The sequence below is a fragment of the Mytilus trossulus genome, chromosome 4 (assembly GCF_036588685.1).
Source record: "Mytilus trossulus isolate FHL-02 chromosome 4, PNRI_Mtr1.1.1.hap1, whole genome shotgun sequence".
Lineage (NCBI taxonomy): Eukaryota > Metazoa > Mollusca > Bivalvia > Mytilida > Mytilidae > Mytilus > Mytilus trossulus.
This window is the reverse complement of record NC_086376.1, coordinates 73460735-73481427: the sequence shown is the minus strand read 5'-3', so window position 1 is coordinate 73481427 and position 20693 is coordinate 73460735. Positions and strand designations below refer to the sequence as shown.

The 20693-nt window shown below is 33.4% G+C and overlaps 1 protein-coding gene across 2 annotated transcripts in view; it reads right to left on the bottom strand.

Annotated features, from left to right (window-relative positions):
• The window catches only part of LOC134715939 (pentatricopeptide repeat-containing protein 2, mitochondrial-like), a 34297-nt gene extending 21709 nt beyond the window's left edge, over positions 1-12588 (bottom strand). Inside the window, exons 1-5 of one of the 2 annotated variants that reach the window (XM_063578505.1) lie at positions 12441-12588; positions 9500-9601; positions 8653-8773; positions 7138-7270; positions 6269-6478 (exon numbers count right to left, since the gene is read on the bottom strand). In XM_063578505.1, the coding sequence (XP_063434575.1) occupies positions 6269-6478; positions 7138-7270; positions 8653-8773; positions 9500-9601; positions 12441-12501 (627 nt within the window). In that variant the 5' untranslated portion in view covers positions 12502-12588. Of the gene's footprint in view, positions 1-6268; positions 6479-7137; positions 7271-8652; positions 8774-9499; positions 9602-12428 lie in introns of both variants that reach the window. The other variant, XM_063578504.1, reaches the window with a different exon arrangement.
• Positions 12589-20693: the final 8105 nt, after the last annotated feature.

The window sequence follows — 20693 nt, the reverse complement described above, 5'->3', positions numbered from 1 at the left end:
ACATCAGACTCGGACTTCTTTAGAACTGAATTTTAAATATGCGTATTGTTGTGCGTTTACTTTTCTACATTGGCTAGAGGTATAGGGGGAGGGTTGAGATCTCATAAACATGTTTAACCCCGCCGCATTTTTGCACCTGTCCCAAGTCAGGAGCCTCTGGTCTTTGTTAGTCTTGTATTATTTTAATTTTAGTCTCTTGTGTACAATTTGGAAATTAGTATGGCGTTCATTATCACTGAACTAGTATATATTTGTTTAGGGGCCAGCTGAAGGACGCCTTCGGGTGCGGGAGTTTCTCGCTACATTGAAGACCTGTTGGTGACCTTCTGCTGCAATTTTTCTATGGTCGGGTTGCTATCTCTGGTCATTTTTATAAATTTTCTGTTTAAAAAACTTTGAATTTTTCGAAAAACTAAGGATTTTCTTACCCCAGGAGTAGATTACCTTAGCCGTATTTGGCACAACTTTTTGGAATTTTAGGTCCTCAATGCTCTTCAACTTTGTATTTATTTGGCTTTTTTTAACTATTTTGATATGAGCGTCACTGATGAGTCTTATGTAGACGAAACGCGCGTCTGGCGTATAAAATTATAATCCTGGTACTTTTGATAACTATTTGACACATTCCCCATTTCCATTTTCAATTTTATTTCAATAAACTGACTTAAATAAAATTCAAGCAAGTTAAACTGTAAGCTTGCCGCCGTTGATACCCCCGCCGAAATATTTCGGTTCACAGGAAGTTGTTGAGAAATGAATCTGAAAACGCACCACACGGTACAACTTACTTGCATAAACTCTGTAACCAAATTGATAGATACGAAAAAGATAGATATGAAAAAAAAAATACTTAAATAAATGTTTAATTTACATGTAATGCATCTTTGTGTAAAAAAACGTTTGAATTGGCTGATCTTTTTGTAAAGCATGCTATTTTGACGGTTACGGATTCAGACTCATTAAGGATGCATTTCTTTCTAACACAAACGATGCAAACGGCTAAGCTCGCACATGTTTTGATCATTTCTTTTAAACATACGTTTGCAAATTTTACAGAAACTTTGAAAAACTATGCAAACCCTAAAAATACGTCTACAGTTTGTCGTTTGTTAGTACAAACGCTGCATTTGTTTCAGTACCACAGTACATAGAGTAATCAAGGAAGCTGGCTACACTGCAAGTGCACCTCGTTATTGTCAAATGATCCGCGAAGTCAACAAAGTCAAACGCGTAGATTTCTGTAAACAGCTTGTGTTAGATAATGACAATTTTAATGACATTGTATTCACCGACGAATGCACAGTGCAACTTCATGATAACAAAGTTGTTGTTTATCGTTTAAGAAATGAATCTGCTACACCAATTCCACAACCGAAGCATCCATTAAAAGTGCATGTATGGGGAGGTATTAGTCGTAGGGGAACCACACGTCTTCTGATTTTCGACGGGATTCTTAAGTCCGATTTTTTCGTTGAAAACATTTTAGAAAAGACTCTTCTGCCTTTTATCAAATCTGTTTATCCAGATGGTCACCGTTTTCAACAAGACAACGACCCAAAACATCGCTCCAAGCTTGCCAAAAGTTTCATGATCGACAATGGCATTCAGTGGTGGGACTGCTGGCCCTCCGAATCTCCCGATATCAACCCCATTGAAATGGTATGGAATATGCTGAAACGCAGACTTGCTAAAAAAAACCTTAAAACTAAAGATGACCTTCAGACAGCTCTACAAGAGTTTTGGACCAGAGATCTTACTATTGAGTACTGCAACCGCTTTTTTGACCATTTATATAAAGTTGTCCCAGTAGTAATAGCATTAGAAGGACGTGCAACAGCCGATGTACCTCGCAAAATATTTCCTGAAAGGTCTTATGGTAAATCGATAAGTTACTTCAAAACCAAGTTAGATGACCCCAGTTTCACCAAGAAGATCGAACACCTCCTACCACACTAAGAAAACCAAGTCAAGAACTACGAGAGATGCAGCAGAAACTTTTTCATAACAGTCTTTTTCAAGGCTACACAAATCATTCAAAAAGATATCTTTAATTTGTTGTACACTCAAAGGGGGGCTTCAAAGAGTTTTACTAATTATACCCATTGCCTTATCAAGTAGTGACCCTCTACTGTTTGTGACTGATTTCTAAAACGTAAAGATTTTTTATCCTACAATAGTCTTGTTCTTCAAGAACAAAAGAAAATATCGATTTTTTTTGTAAACACATATTTACGCTATTCAGTAAGTTTTATATTATAATTGAGAAAATTTGCTGCATTTTATTTTACCTAGAAAAAATCTCGTAAATAGTTTTTTTTGCTGCAAACTATTTTACTGAGAAAAAAATCTCGATTTTTTTTTTTTTTTTTATCTTAGAATTTTAAGCCAGTTGAATATGACGTTGTGTTTTTTTTTTACAAAGAATACACACTGGACATAGTTACATGCTAGTCTAATAATATCTTTTATAATTTTATCAATCATAACTACTCTCGCTATACAGTACAATAATTATTGAAGAGTTATTTCTTCGTGCAAACAAAAAGCCGGCCGAGTAGTTTTATCCATGAAATTGAACAGGAAACCCCTAAAGTTTTAAACACATGTACACACGTGATATTATCGTGTCAACCTTGACCCCGCTTTCACCAGCAATGCATTTAAATGTTCGATCAAATTCTCTTCCAATCCAAACATTTTATTACAATAAAAATAACCATCGTATCTTACAAACGAAAAACTAGTTTTCAATAATAGACGTTTCAGCAGCTGTTTCATTCGTGTATTTCTTGTTACAGTAATATTTCACGTTTTGAGAATATATAAGAGGGGGGATAGGACCTTTATCGGGACTCCAGGATCGGGTGTTTTTAAGCTTGGGATTTCAAGAGTAACACTTTCGGGTACCGGAAATTCTTTTTCGAATTAGGGGACCTCGGGATTTCGTGATTTTAAGTCCGGGATTTCGGTATTTTGTTTTTTAAGCCCGGCATTTGGGATCGATCAGGACCCCTTCTTACCCTCCCTTACATGACGTTTTCAAATATGGATAAAGATAGGAAACTCATGTCTTTTAAAAAGAAAACTAATCTACGAAATTACTAGAACATATAACTCGCGACGAAATGTAGAAATAATGAGAAAAGAACGGATAGGAAAAGATATTTTATTTTATATTCGAATCGTAAATAAAAACTGAGAAGATAAATAAGAGAACAATAATGTGTAGAATGTTTCTTCCTCAGACAGACCTGAAAAAAATCGATTTTATCTGTTACATTATCATAACTAATTACATAATATTAAGTAGCATGTGCGGCCGACCATGCACGCTTGGCTGATTTTATTGCACTTACTATCAGCTGATGATTTGATTGACAACAGGTAATCAATCATCGACATTTAAGTCGCTGATGCTGAGCCTTTTTAAAACCTGCGACATTTTTCAGACCATGTCACGGAATGTACTGTAACTTCAACCTGATTAAACGAAGTATTTGTTTCTACGTTTGTAAAAAAGTCTGGTTACCAACAACATTTGCATGCATTACTGAAAATTCAAACAGGGTCATTAAAGATTTATCAAAAGATGTATTTGTTTCTACTCGTGTAGCGTTTAGAAAACAGTAACACACGCGACGTTTACAAAATTCTTGTTAGAAAGAAATGCGGCCTAAGAAAAATCTTTTTAGAATCACAAGAAGTTCTGATAGGTCGTAATATAAACTTCCCATCACTTTATTCTTTTCACATGTCAATTTAAAAAAAAAAATCGCAACGATGTCATAATTGAAAGCACGAGGAAGGCTGACCAAAATGTTCAACTTGAGGCTAGTGATTGACAGGTATGATTATATCTTGGGGCTCTTGTGGGGAGCGTGGTGTCGGACGGAAAAAAGATTTCCAGTATTCATATATATATAAATGTCGATCTGATGTGGAAAATTGTGAGGTTTTTAATTTTTAATAGCACAAAGAAAAAGACGTCAGAAGAGTTAGAAGAGTAACAATGTGTAACTATAAACGTATTACTCGTTTATAATCTACGAGACTGATCAGATCGAAGTTTGATAAAAAAAAACCAAAAAAACATTCAATATCAAACCTTCTTGGTTGGAATAAACATGTTCAATGTATACCTGCAAATATGTCTTAATAAATTAAATTGTGTATTTAAATTATCTCTGTTGAATACAATACAATTTATTACATGTATCTATGATATCCTCCATAAATAAATATCTGCACAGGTAAAGTTAAATTCGGATCAACAGATTGATTTACGACCTTCCGCTTGTCCATGTTGTATTGCAAAAATATCACAGCAGGTGTTACTCACGGTAGACAAGTGTCAAATCAGTATGACATTATGTCGGATTACGGCATCTGCAGTAATTAAGACCCTGTTTTTACTGTTTTTACAGGAACTGATTTATCTTAACATGACAATAAAGAAGAATTTTGTAAGGTGAACATATTTGTAGTATTGCAAAGTTACCACGTGCATTTTCCTGTTCATTGGTCACATTTAAATAGATTATTCTTTATTGAACTAAATTCGATATTTAAATTGCAAGTAACTTTAATATCAAAACCACCGATTTTTATTTCTCGACTGAAAAGGGTAATAAGACGGTTATTTTTATCTGACTGTAAACAGTGTATATAATCACAACGATCTATTAATAACCGCTGCTCACAGATAACGGATTATACAACGATCTATTAATAACCGTCGCTCACGCATCACTGGTTCTATCACTGACTCAATACACACCAGTTTAATCGGACAAACGGATAATTCCCTGAGACACGGAAAATCTCCGGAGAACCGCAAAATATTCTGTAAAACGGAAAATTTACGATAAACCTTTATTTATTATCCGTTCCGCGGAGATTTGCCAAAAATCGCGGTCATTTGCCAAATAGGTCTACCAGTGTAACCATCAGATGTAAACAATTATAATAACAAATATATTAATATTTAAAACCTCTTTCTGCTCCAGCTGCCTATGCCTATATAGAAATAATAGTGATTAAACAAAATACTTCTCTGGAATCTATTGTAGCTAAAACAGGGAAAACGGGGAAAGCTCTGGTTAGGAACAAATAAATATGGACATAAGACACATTCAAATATAACACAGACAATAATATAGACAACTTGAACCTCGAAAATATATACCCAAGAATATTATGCTCAATAATTCAGCGGAAACTAAAACTACAACTATTACTTTATACTTTTCTGACCAAAAGATGAAACAACTCAGCTTTACTAACAACGATATAAAAAGCAGGAAAAAGCGCCAAAGTGACTGACAACAATAATTATCTCGAATTTCAGCTTTTAACTCTGTTTAACTATTTCTCTTTAAAATTAATCAGGAAACGTTTTCAGGAAATTCAGCAAAAATAAACTCTGATTCTAACCTTTCTCTATCTAAATATAAACTCCGCAACTTTTTAATAACTGCTATAGGTCGTGCCCAGATGAAACAAGACTAAACTGGAACACTAGCTGTGCTTACTTTTATACTTTTGAAACGACACAATTTTGACTACAGACACAAAAACGACAACAGTTTTGACGTTTAGACAACAGTTTGAGTGACGTCATGACACAGTTTGCACTTAACGTTCAACATACGGGTATTTGAAATTCCAACGTTATGTAAACAAACACAACAACATGGCGACGTCCATCTACGGAAAAGACCAGAGCTATATTTTAACAAGATTTCTTTCCTAATTAAAGTTTGTACATTCGGACATATTTAGTAACTACAATAAGATACCAGAGAATCACGTTAAATGTTTTCTCAACTGACATATTATATTAAACAAAGTAATTTTCACAACGTAGTTTTTAACAAGATAAAAGGGGGTTCACTTTCACACAAATAAGTTACATTCAGTTACATAATTCTCACTAGTCTATCACACAAAGTTACAAATTCATTTATCAGCAATCATTCATACTTCTTCAGATACGTTCAAATCATGAAAACCCCATTCCGTAACAATACATTGTGAAGGAAAGAGTAAGCTACAGAGTTTTTTCTATCTTTCTAAGTTGTAATTGCCATTTTTTTATCTTCTTCCTGTTTTTGATTCACATGATTTATTTCATAATTGGATTCATCTTTTATGTTTATTGTTTTCATTGACTTTTTCATGATTGGTATCTCCTTTTACTTGATATAGTAATGTTAGATTTTAAAGTGTCCAATACAATAGCAGTAAAGTATATAAAATATATAAGTACCAGTTTGTACAGTGCTGCCACTGTTATTGTAGTATGGTTCATGTCATACAATAGTAGACCTGCACTTTTCTGTTTACGTTTGGCTCTTTCGAATATTTCTTTGAATGTGTTCTCGTAAAATTCTACCACTTTCTCATACAATCCAGCTTCATAAAGGAGATCCATGTAAATAAGACATGTGGTTGGATGATGCAACATTTCTTTTAAATCCTAAACAGATATGATATAATTTAACATGAGATTAACTGTGCTATTTCTCAAAGCAAGTAATTGTGCCCATAGGACACTATATGCAGCAATAACACATTTTAAATTTCCATGTTCAGCAAAATGTCAAATTTTTATCAGGACCCTCATTTGGCACATTAGGTCGTCTGAGAACACACTGACAGTTATAGTTCTTTAATTTTTCGTCATCAAAAGGACCACTGGTGATATTCATTGTGTATAAGTTTCATAACATTTTGTTGAGGGCAACTTATTTAAGTTAGAGAAATCTCAAACTTGATACATGTATGTGTACTGTGGTAATAAGCATTGTAGCACGGTATTGTTTCTTAGGGCAAACTCAACTTTGAGAATGGAAACGGAAAATTTCCTATTTATCCATTTGTAAAGGGGCAAAACTCTAGAATGGTTAATGTCACCAAAATTCAAACATCATCTGTGTTTTCAGGTAATAAGCATTGTGTATATAAAGTTTCATAACATTTACTTGAGGGAAACTTAAGTTAGAGAACAGAAATGTAATATTCTCTTGATTTATCATAAGACTTTTATTATTTTGTTGTATAGTGTCATCTTTTATCATCCTGATTAAGCTGGTTTAATTTGTATCTATATATATAGCTACATTGTCATGGTTGTACCTTGTCCTCCATGAAAGAAACAGCTATATGAGGTTTCCTCAAATTATGTAGCATTCTCATCAGTAAAGGACCATAGTTGAATTGATCAGTCATTGTAGGTTTGTTTGGAATTCTAGGTCTGTTGTATGGAGTTCTGTAAAATGAAAAAAAATATAACTAATTTTTTGGTACAAGTTTATTTTGAATAGAAGCTTTTTACTTTTTTGAAAAGCACATAAAATTTTACTCAGGTCATGTGAAGCCCAATTAAAGAAATTTTGTTGATTTTATAGGTATACATTGTGTACATGGTGTACATGAACATTAAAGCAGAACATTATGAATTTAATTTCATTTAATAGATTTTTTTTGTTATTGTGTCACAGCAATTCATTAATAGTACATCCATGAATTTGACAGAATAGCAGGAGGTATGAGGTATGATAAGAGACATATTTGACCAATCAAATTGCAAATTATGTAAAACTTTTTTTATTTAACTTAAGATTCTAAAGAGCCTATTTCAGGCAAGTGCATCTTTTACAATAGCAATTTTGGGGGAAAAATCATCATGAAGGGCAATAAACAAATAAAGTGTAAACTGACCATTTCAGTCATTTTGACATATAAGTAGAATTTGTCCTGCTTATTATTGTTTTTTAAAGTTTCTTTCTACATTTGAATCTATTGCACTTTTTAAGATAATAAGCACACAGACTCCAAAAATTGGTAATAACATTAGTCAAGGGAAATTCTTTCAATAAGGCATTTAAAGAGTGGCCTAAAAATTTCAAACTTGAGCCAAAGAGAAACTGTTTTGATCCTCTCCTTGGAAAAATAAGATGCATACACTGAAATTTGTTTTACAACATAAATTCAAAAAGGTTAAATTAAGATTCAAAGCTGAACTTATATTAAAACAAGAATGTGTCCAAAGTACATGAATGACCCACTCATACTTTCTTTTTCCATGTTCAATGGACCATGAAATTGGATAAAAAATATAATTAGGCATTGAAATAGGAAGGATAATACCATAAGGAACATGTGTACTAAGTTTTAAGTTGATTGGACTTCAACTTCATCAAAAACTACCTTGACCAAAAACTTTAACCTGAAACATGCACTTTCATTTTCTATGTTCAGTGGACTGTGAAATTGGGGTCAAAAGTTTAATTTGGTTTAAAAATTAGAAAGATCATATCATAAGGAACATGTGTACTAAGTTTCAAGTTGATCGGACTTCAACTTCATCAAAAACTACCTTGACCAAAAACTTTAACCTGAAGCGGGACAGACGGACGAATGGACAGACAGACGAACGGACAGACAGACGGACAAACGGACGCACAGACCAGAAAACATAATGCCCCTCTACTATCGTAGGGGGGGGCATAAAAACTGATATTAAAAATGCATTATTTGAGTTGACAATCTGCAATATATTGCAATACACAGTTTCCTACTTCTTAAATGGGTAGACAAAATTAAAAACACTATAGTACCCTTAAATGCTGACCACTTTCATAGACTAACCTGTTTGCTATTTCTGCACAGACCTTGACCTCTTCATCAGTGGTTGCTATGTAGATCATGTTTAGAAGATGTGAATCTACTTCATCTTCTGGAATTGTTTTACTATTTTTAAATAAAATGTCTGAAAAAATTACATATAAATACATATAAATTAAATGGCAAAACTGATGAATTTATACTACTTAAATAAAGAAGATATCTGTTAGTTTTTTTCCAAACAGCTTTGGGTAGACGAAAAGGTATGGTTGACATACTTGGTGAGGCCTGCTATGAATGGTTCCGACAAAAAAGAAGATGTGTTATACTCCATTGTGTAGATAAATTAAATTAAATTTAGAGGTGAAGTAGATGTTAGACATGCTGGATATTTAGAATCAATAAAAATTATACATACATGTAGTTTGTTTTTTTCTAATTTACTGATAACAAGTGTATGAGGTAAATAATAACCAGGACCTATGCTCATTGGTAAGAGGTATAGGGGGGAGGGGGGAGATATCAAAAAACATGTTTAACCCCACCACATTTTTAGCACCTGTCCAAAAAGTCAGGAGCCTCTGGCCTTCGGTAGTCTTGTATGTTCTTAGTTCAGTAATATGTTTTTCATTTTAGTACGACATCCATTTTAACTGAACTAGTACCATTTTTAATTAGGGTTAAGATGAGGCCCACCTACGGGTGCAGGATTTTCTCGCTGCCTTGAAGATCCACCAGTGGACTTCAGCTGATATCTGCTCTTTGGTAGGGTTGTTGTCTCTATGACATGTTCCCCATGTCTATTCTCAATTTTATGTCTTCTTTATGTTGTACATGAATTCAGATGGATTTTTTTTTAAATTATGCATACCTTTCCTCACATTTTCCTTCTTGAAACTTGAGCAGGTTTTGTCAACATTTTTTCTAAATCTGTCTAACCCTAGGGTGACATCAGCCATTAACCACCTTCTACCTAAGAAAATAATTGTTTTTCATACATGAGAAATAAATGTGCAATCAGATAAAAAAATATGTATGTCATGTATGTATGTAAGAATTGAATGAAATAAACAGGTTCTAAATTGAAGCACTTTTTAAGATTAATATTCACCAGGAACACTTAAACCTAACCATTTCAGCAATAATGAAAGCCAGAGATGCGTTCAGAAGCCAAAATGTTAGGAGCTTCATATAAATGACCAACGGAGACTTCAACTGTATTTTTTATTATACTTGTAGGACTACTCAGAGTCTAATTTGAATTCTCTATCAAGGAAAAAAATATGTTTCACTTTGTGTCAAGTGGCTGATATTTTAGGATATCTTTCAAGTCTATACAAAAAAAAACTGATTATACATGTATGTTTATCATTCTATTTCTGGTCTTTTCTGTCTACCTAAGACATTTTTACACTTGACAAAAGCAATCTTGATAACGTCTCCTCTGGCATTGTGACTTGGTTGATAACTTCTACTCTCACATTTTGATGTGGATGATGATGCCTGTTCTCGATTTCAGGCCTAGATACAAGAATTATGGAGCGACAGAGCAGGGTGATGTAGGCTTAGAGAAGGACAATACTAGAATATATCTGACTCCACAATGAAAAAGTAATTGTTGTATGACGTCAAAAGTTAAAGCTGGACAGATTCTCAAGTCAAGCTGGCAGATTTCCAAATAGTAATAAGGTGTATTGATATAATTTCTGTGCCCCTAGAGGAGAGAATGATGCAAAATAAGGGGGTCAGACCCATAATCAGACAGTCCCATAATCCGACAGTACTGTTGTCCCACAGTTCTATAATCCGACAGACCAATAGTCCGACAGCCCGATAGTCCGACACATAGTCACTTGTCTCTGAAAAACATGCCTATAATAACATGGAACTATTGTAATTTATTTTTTTAACCAAAAAAATCATGTGTCAAATCGATCAGTAAGACGTCTTTCCCTGAGGGTATCACAAACCCAGTAGTCAGCACTTTTTGTGTTGACATTTATTGTAATTGATATGGTTATATTTATAAATTTACTGTTTACAAATTTTTGAGTTTTTTGAAAAACTAAAGCTTTTCTACCTGAGGCATAGATTATCTTAGCTGTATTTGGCAAAACTTTTAGGAATTTTGGTCCTCAATATGCTCTTCAACTTCGTACTTTATTTGGCTGTTTTAACTTTTTGGGATTTGAGCGTCAGTGATGAGTCTTTTGTAGACGAAATGCGCGTCTGGCGTATATATACTAAATTTAGCCCTGGTATCTATGATGAGTTTAATCATACCTGTAACCTAACCCGTACCTTGGGGTGTAACCTGAGAAAATTAAATAACCCGGGAATTCTGAAAATGACCTGATTTTGCTAGGTTTAAAGCCTTCAGACTGATTTCATAAATGATTGCAATGCCGGTGAATTTGTAATTCTCCTTGGACAAGGAGTTCAACTAGCTGTGAAAACTCAAATTACCAGACTCGTTTCAGTGCATGGCTTCACTTGCATGACTTGACAGCTTTGGTGTCAAACACTCGCACACAGTTGTTTTAAAATAATAATTTGAGTTATTTCACCTTTAAGGATATACCGGTACTCTTTCACCTTATGTTTTTTATTTTTATTTTAAAAACATTAAATTTAGAAGGAATTGAATGCAAAAACATATCAGACCAAGAATGTGTCCCAAGTTCACGGATGCCCCATCCACACTATCATTTTCTATGTTCAGTGGACTGTGAAAATAGGGTAAAACATTTAATTTGGCATTAAATTTAGAAAGATCCTTATAGGCTATCATAAAGAACATGTTTCCTAAGTTTCAAGTTGATTGGATTTCATCTTCATCAAAACTACATTGACTAAACTGTTAACCAAAACTTTAACTTGCAGCGGGACGGATGAACAGACGCACAGACCAGAAAACATAAAACCATAAATGGGGCATAATAATACTTTCACTATTTGTCTACCTTAGAACAATTTTAAACAAATAAAAATATTTTAAAATGACTTTTTTCATCTATTATACATCCTTTACTTATTTAACTTTATTTTTTATTATAATCTAATATCATACTACATAGCAAGTCAAGGTTGGTAAAAACTTCCACTTTTTGAACATTGGAAACCGACCGTGTATGGACTCTTTAGCCAGACAAGGCCTATTAAAACTTCAAATATAAGTAAAAGCATTTTACTGACCATGCATGAATATGGTATATGCAGTTTAGATCATCAATACATCCATCAGACATATAATAGTGTCTCTCCTTCAATATAATTAGTTACATGGTGTGTTAGTGCCCTAGCTAATACGAGATATGTGGGGCGAGAGCGAAGAATCCGCACTTCATAAAAAATGTACTTTGGTTAACGCTTTTACACCCTAATGAAGTTACAAAATGAATTCAATTTATATAGGACAATATCTATATGCCTTGCAGCAGAAGATCGATCCCCCTACCCTCAGCAGAAGAACTTTTTGTCGGACCATCGGACTGTCGGATTAATGGACTGTCCGAATATCGGACCATCGGACTACTGGACTGTCAGAATTTAGGGTTGTCGGATTATAGCTACATGTACGCTCCCCAAAATAAGAATATCTCTCATAATATAGACACTCAAAATGATTTTTTTAAATAAGGGACCTTGGGTTTTCATGTTTTTAAGCCCAGGGTTTCAGGGGGATCATGACCCCTACAACACCCTACCTCATTTTTAGTTTGGACTGTAAATCACTGTATTTAAAAAAAAAATCACATATGAATTAGTTTCTCTTTCATATGTAGAAACGGAACAATTACACGTAGGTTTACATGCTAAACGGGTGCCTTGATTAATGTTTTTCCATAGAAGCTGCTTAACAAGATATTTCATGCTTCATTCTGTCTGGGACTCCTATAACACAAGTCTCAGATTCTGATGTTTATGTAAGAAAAGTTTGAGCATCTTTACAAAAAGGGGAATGAAACTATTATATCTATTACATGTTTACCTGTAATAAAAAAAATATCCTCCTATTCCAGGAGAACCATCAAACTTATGAATCCGAACTAGTTTTAAAGGTATAACTCTTAAAACCATAAAATAGACAGTAGTCACCTTCTTGGGAATTTACAGTTTTTTTAACATTATTCATGATCCACTATAAAAAGGATTTGTATAGCTTTAGTATACAAATCCTTGCATAAACCATCGTTGCTATTTCATATAAAAAGGATAAAATACCAATAACTATATTTAATCACAATTATAAGGTAACAAACAAAAGGTGTGAAATAAGCCATAAATAAGTTGATCAATCCAATATAGTTAGTGATGACAGTAATTATAGTTGGTTTTTTTTTAAATATTTTTAGAACATTAAAGTAGAAAGTAGTAAAGAAAGGCCCCCGACTTAAACGACTGCATGCTGTCGGTGGGGTTCGTGTTGCTTAGTCTCTAGTATTCTGTGTTGTGTTTTATGTACTATTATTTTCTTTTTCTTTATTTTAGCCAAGGACGTATAACTAACTAATCTAATATACGTCCTTGTTTTAGCCATGGAGTTGTCATTTTATTTTCAATCTTTGAGTTTGTGCCTTTGGAATCTTTTGTCCTCTTTTGTACGTCGCTTAAATAACAGACTTGTCTTAAAAAAGTTCTTGTACTGTTATGAATCATAGTTTATGATTAACTTAAAGTTACCTTGATGATATTTGATCGGTAAATAATCAAGACATTTTAACGATACTGCTGAAATATTGATTTGATAAATAAAATCTATCATTTTCAACAAAAAAATGTTAACATTAAATGAAAAAAACATTTTACCCGAAGGTTATTAAACATAAAGAGTTATAACTGCCCTTTCCTATATATTTAGATATTTCAGTTTAATTCAGTTAAACTTACCAACCCTTTAAATAAACATATTCTTAAAGGTATGTAGTTAGTTCTTTCAAGTCTTTCAATATTGCTTTTATTGGTATTAATATTGATGTTGTTATCAGTAAATTAAAACCAAACTAAAAAATAAAACATTAGTATTGTGTACTTCTTTAAAAGCACAAAGTCATTAATGGCAACAATGTCGATATATGTATATTGGCATTGCACAAGGTTTTTCTCTTACGACCGTGTTCGTAATTCAATAAAACCTTGCCTTGAATTTTTTTTTGCATGGCACCATGATGATAGTATAAATTTTGTTATTCAGAACACAGAACAATTGGAAGAGGTAATAAAACCATTCGTACATAATGTTATAAGATTGCACTGCTTTGCGGTATTTAACTATAGCGAAAAAGTAAAAATCTAAGAACTTGATAGCTCCGAGGGAAAGAACATTTTTTTCGCTATCCAATTTAACTTCTAAATATGGCCATTCAGTCAACTATGAAAATTGTCAACCTCCTTGGGACAGAGCTATGCATCCACATTCACAATATAATTATGTTTCTTACATATGAAAATATAAGTTATTTTAAAAAATGGAAGTCTATAGTTAGCAACATATTTAAAATGTGAACTGTCTGCAAGCTTACAATAGTTCAAGAAACTTACACAAAGAACAGTTACCATAGTTCAAAGACTTACACAAAGAATAGTTACCGCTGTAACATAATGTTTGTTTGTTAATTTATAAATGTATCATTGTCATTTTGCATAGCTTTTTCTGTTACCTATTCAGTGACGTGGAACTTTATTTCACTGAGTTTGAATGTGCGTTTTGATGTGCGTTTGTTTAATCTACATTGGCTAGATGTCATGATAGGGGTAGATATCTAACCTCGTCGCGTTTTTGCGCCTGTTCAAAGTCAGGAGCCTCTGGCCTTTGTTGGTCTTGTATGGGTTTTTTTTTAAATTTTAGTTCATTTATATTTTCGGAGTTTAGTCACAGTTAAACGTCCATTTCCACTAAACATTTTTGTTCAAGGGGGCAGCTAAAGCCCGCATTCGGGTGCGAGATTTTTTCGCTGAGTTGAAGATCCATTACTGGCCTCGGGCTGTTTCTGGTCGTTGGTCGGTTTGTTGTCTCTTTGGCACATTCCCTATTTTATTACCAGTCAATTTTCAAATCAAAACATAGTTTGTTCATGTATATCATCAGTCAAAATTCAATAATTGTGATAGGAAATACACGCTATGACCAAGGAATATTTTATACCAATTTACGTGCCTATACTTGTTTCATTCCGTTAGTGCTATCAGTATTGCAAGTATTTTTTATTGAGACTCGGTATTCATACTGTTTTTCGTCATAACATGGGAAAGGAAAACTTGTCTTTGTTGAAAAGAACGTTCCTGTCAAATCTAGCTAGTTTTAAGTGTAGTAAATCACTTTGGATGGCCGTGAAGATGGTTTACACTGAGTAACAAATCAAAAGACATAATCAAAGTAAATAAAAATAATTGGATGTTTTTTCTGTAGTTTTTCGATTGTTTTATGCATCATTTAAAGTCTAAGAATTGCATCCAGTGAATATAGTTTACACAATTACAAGAAGGGTTACAAAAAAAATCTAAGAATTTTCTATCGGACACCATACAGCTCACCAATTTTGTAATTACATGTGTCATGTTATTAATTAATTGTCACTTAATTCTTGTGACAAATATTTCATGCATTTTCTAGTCGCAAATATGTCATGAATTGTCTAGTAGCAACTATGTCATGCACTGTCTAGTGGCAGATATGTCATTCACTGTCTAGTTGTAAATATTTCAAGTAGTCTAGTGACAAATATTTCATGAATTGTCTCGACGCAAATATGACATATATTATCAATGACATATAATACAATTATTATATGTCTCTGATATTATCAAGTGACAAATATATCATGTTTAGTCTAGTGACAAATATTTTATGCATTGTCTAGGGGCAACTATGTCATGCAATGTCTAATGGCAAATATATCAAGCATACTCTAACAGGAAATAAGACATGTACTGTTTAATGGCAGATATGTCATGCAGTCTAGTGACAAAAATGTCATGCATTGTCTAGTGGCACTATGATATGCACTGTATAGTGGTAACTGTTCTGTGCATTGTCTAGTGGCAAATATAACATGCATTGTATAGCGACACATATTTTATGCATTATCTAGTGGCAAATATTTCCAGCATTGTATAGTGGCATATATTTGATACATTATCTAGTAGAAAATAATTCATGCATAGCCTAGTGGCAATTTTTCATGTATAGTCTAGTGATAAATATGTCATGCATAGACTAGTGGCAAATATAACATGCATTGTCTAGATGGCATATATAATGCATTGTTTGGTGAAAATTATTTCATGTAGTCTAGTGACAATTATGTCATGAATTGTCTAGTAGCAACTATGTCATGCACTGTCTAGTGGCAAATATGTCAAGCATAGTCTAGCGGCACATATGTCATGCACTGTCTAGTTGCAAGTATTTCATGTTGTCTAGTGACAAATATTCATGAATTGTCTCGACGCAAATATGTCATATCATCAAGTGACAAATATATCATGTATAGTCTAGTGACAAATATTTCATGCATTGTCTAGTGGCAACTATGGCCTGCACTGTCTAGTGGCAAATATATCAAGCATTGTTAAGTGGCAGATATGTTATGCACTGTTTAGTGGCAGATATGTTATGCACTGTCTAGTGGCAAATATGTTATGCATAGTCTAGTGACAAAAATGTCATGCATTGTCTAGTGGCAAATATGTCATGCATTATCTAATGGCAAATATGTCATGCATTATCTAATGGCAAATATGATATGCACTGTATAGTGGTAACTGTTCTGTGCATTGTCTAGTGGCAAATATAACATGCATTGTATAGCGACACATATTTTATGCATTATGGTGTAACACCACTAATTCGGGCCTGGCCAGAAAGCACATACCAGAAAGTAGTACATATTAAACGCAAAATAGTTCCTACGCATGAGTGTAACTTTCAAAATATGTAAGATATTTAGGTATTTTTGGCATCAAATGAAAGCTGAAGGACTGGTAATCATTGTAGAACACTTTTGGACTTTTAATTTTAAATATTTAAAAAACTGCAGCAACTTTTAAAAAGAGGGTACATTAGGTCTGTTTGTAAGATCTGAAGTACCTGTTTTGGTACATCCAAAGTTCCGGAAACCAGTTCTTTCTTATATGCAATGTAAGGTATGCTGATTTTTTCAGTAGAAGACACCATAAAGTGTTGCTTTGACATGCAATGATTGCCACATTATTTGAACTTAAAATGAAAGAGGTGTGCCTGGTTGAAATGGAGGAATTTAACATAGAAAGTAATGGGACCATGAATTAGTGGTGTACTTCCTATTACAGAGAATCATCAGAAATCCAATTTTTAGAAGTTGTACCTATTCCGATGAAAACAAGTCAAATTTGATGTTAGTAATCATGCACAGTCATCTTTTTTAGGTTAACAATTTTGTTTAAGGGAAATTTCAGCTCTTAAATTGGCATACTAAGGTAGTTTAGCCTTTTATGGTCATACAACATGCATGCAGTTAAGACTTGACTCCAAGTTCATATTTTAGCATTATTTGTGATTGAAATCAATAAAACATGTATATTATGACTTGTGTATGGTACAAAAAGGCTCTTGATCAAATAATTCTATGATTTTTTAAGTTTTATTGTTTTTCTTATGGTAGCCTTTTACAATCTAGGCAAATGGCAAAATCTTATATAAGAATTCCAAAATCTTACTGTACATGCAATTTTGAACCAGTTTAGCAAGTTATCTAGCTGAGGGATATATAAATTGCTGTTACTAATCTATGTTTAACCACATAAGTCTGGTTTATAAAAAAAAAATGCCCATTTCAAATTTGAAGAAAAAAGGGGGGACAATATTCTCAATTATGTCTGAACTTTGGACCAATATATTTTTTTTTAATGAAGTATCTCTGATAAGAATATGACTATTGGTAAGCACATAGCCTTCCTAAAAGATATTAATAGATAAAACTATGATATTGAGAATAACTAAAGGCTCTAAAGAGCCTGTGTCGCTCACCTTGGTCTATGTGAATATTAAACAAAGGAAGCAGATTGAAAATTGACTACAAAGGTCAATAACTCCTACAGGGGTCAATTGACCATTTCGTTCATGTTGACTTATTTGTAGATCTTACTTTGCTAAACATTATTGCTGTTTACAGTTTACCTATATCTATAATAATATTCAATATAATAACCAAAAACAGCAAAATTTCCTTAAAATTACCAATTCAGGGGCCGCAACCCAAAAACAGGTTGTCCAATTCATCTGAAAATTTCAGGGCAGATAGATCTTGACCTGATTAACAATTTTACTTCATGTCAGATTTTCTCTAAATTATTTGGTTTTTGTGTTATAAGCCAAAAACTGCATTTTACCCCTATGTTCTATTTTTAGCTGTGGCGGCCATCTTGGTTTGATGGCCAGGTCACCGGACACATTTTTTAAACAAGAAACCCCAAAGATGATTGTGGCCAAGTTTGGATCAATTTGGCACAGCAGTTTCGGAGAAGAAGATTTTAGTAAAAGATATATAAAATTTACGAAAAATGGTTAAAAATTGACTTTAAAGGGCAATAACTCCTAAAGAGGTCAACTGACCATTTTGGTCATGTTGACTTATTTGTAAATCTGACCTTGCTGAACATTATTGCTGTTTACAGTTTACCTATATCTATAATAATATTCAATATAATAACCAAAAACAGCAAAATTTCCTTAAAATTACCAATTCAGGGACCGCAACCCAAAAACAGGTTGTCCAATTCATCTGAAAATTTCAGGGCAGATAGATCTTCACCTAATTAACAATTTTACCCATGTCAGATTTGCTCTAAATGCTTTGGTTTTTGAGTTATAAGCCAAAAACTGCATTTTACCCCTATGTTCTATTTATAGCCATGGCGGTCATCTTGGTTAGTTGGCGGGGTCACCGGACACAATTTTTAAACAAGATACCCCAATGATGATTGTGGCCAAGTTTCAAATAATTTGGCCCAGCAGTTTCAGAGGAGAAGATTTTTCTAAAAGATTACTAAGATTTACGAAAAATGGTTAAAAATTTACTATAAAGGGCAATAACTCCTAAAGTGGTCAACTGATCATTTTGGTCATGTTGACTTATTTGTAGATCTTACTTTGCTGAACATTATTGCTTTTTACAGTTTATCTCTATCTAAAATAGTATTCAAGATAATAACCAAAAACAACAAAATTTCCTTAAAATTACCAATTCAGGGGCAGCAACCTAACAACGGAATGTCAGATTCATCTGAAAATTTCAAGGCAGATAGATCTTAACCTGATTAACAATATTACCCCATGTCAGATTTGCCCTAAATGCTTTGGTTTTTGATTTATAAGCCAAAAACTGCATTTTACCCCTATGTTCTATTTATAGCCATGGCGGCCATCTTGGTTAGTTGGCGGGGTCACCGGACACAATTTTTAAACTAGATACCCCAATGATGATTGTGGCCAAGTTTGGTTAAATTTGGCCTAGTAGTTTCAGAGGAGAAGATTTTTGTAAAAGTTAACGCCAGACGACGACGGACGACGACGACGGACGACGCCGGACGCCGGACGCCAAGTGATGAGAAAAGCTTACTTGGCCCTTTGGGCCAGGTGAGCTAAAAAAGTATATTGACCAAAATCTAATATCCATATGCAGTTTTCTTTGAATAACCCATATATTACTACCAGTCCAATTTGAGCTTAAAATTAGTAAAATAGTATTTGGACTAAAGCTTTATATGTTTTTTATTGCTTGAAATAGGTCATAGAATGAAATAAAGTAATGCTCAAGTCAATATAGCAAGTTTGGTTCTGTTATAGGTATAACACCACTAATTCAGGCCTGGCCAGAAAGCACATACCAGAAAGTAGTACATATTAAACGCAAAATAGAGTGTAACTTTCAAAATATGTAAGATATTTAGGTATTTTTGGCATCAAATGAAAGCTGAAGGACTGGTGATCATTGTAGAACACTTTTGGACTTTTAATTTTAAATATTTAAAAAACTGCAGCAACTTTTAAAAAGAGGGTACATTAGGTCTGTTTGTAAGATCTGAAGTACCTGTTTTGGTACATCCGAAGTTCCGGAAACCAGTTCTTTCTTATATGCAATGTAAGGTATGCTGATTTTTTTCAGTAGAAGACACCATAAAGTGTTGCTTTGACATGCACTGATTGCCACATTATTTAAACTTAAAATGAAAGAGGTGTGCCTGGTTGAAATGGAGGAATTTAACATAGAAAGTAATGGGACCATGAATTAGTGGTGTACTTCCTTATCTAGTGGCAAATATTTCCAGTATTGTATAGTGGCATATATTTGATACATTATCTAGTAGAAAATAATTCATGCATAGCCTAGTGGCAATTTTTCATGTATAGTCTAGTGATAAATATGTCATGCATAGACTAGTGGCAAATATAAAATGCATTGTCTAGATGGCAAATATGTCATGCATTGTGTAGTGAAAAATATTTCATGTAGTCTAGTGACAAATATTTCATGCATAGTCTCTAGGCAAATATGTTATGCACTGTCTAGTGAAAACTATTTCATGTATATTCTAGTGGCAAATATCTCATGTGTTGTCTAGTTGCAATTATTTCATGTATAGTCTAGTGACAAAAATGTCTTGCATTGTCAAGTGGCAAATATTTTATGTATTATGTAGTTACAAATATTTCATGCATTGTCTCGAGGCAAATATGTCCTGTATTGTCTACTGACAAATATTTCACATATATTGTACTGAGTGACGAATATGTCATGCATTGTCTTGAGGTAAATATGACATGTATTGTCTAGTGAATAAAGTGGCAAATGTTTCCTGCATTGTCCAGTGGCAAATATTTCATGTATAGTCTAGTGACAAATATTTCATTCATTGTCTCATGGCAAATATGTTATGTATTGTTTAGTGGCAAATATGTCTTGTTTTGTCCAGTGGCAAAAATGTTATGCATAGACTAGTGGAAAATATTCAAAGTCATGCAAATCAAGATGAGAACAAAGTTGTGTTGAATACCCTTTGGTTGGGTTGTTGTCTTTTTGACACAT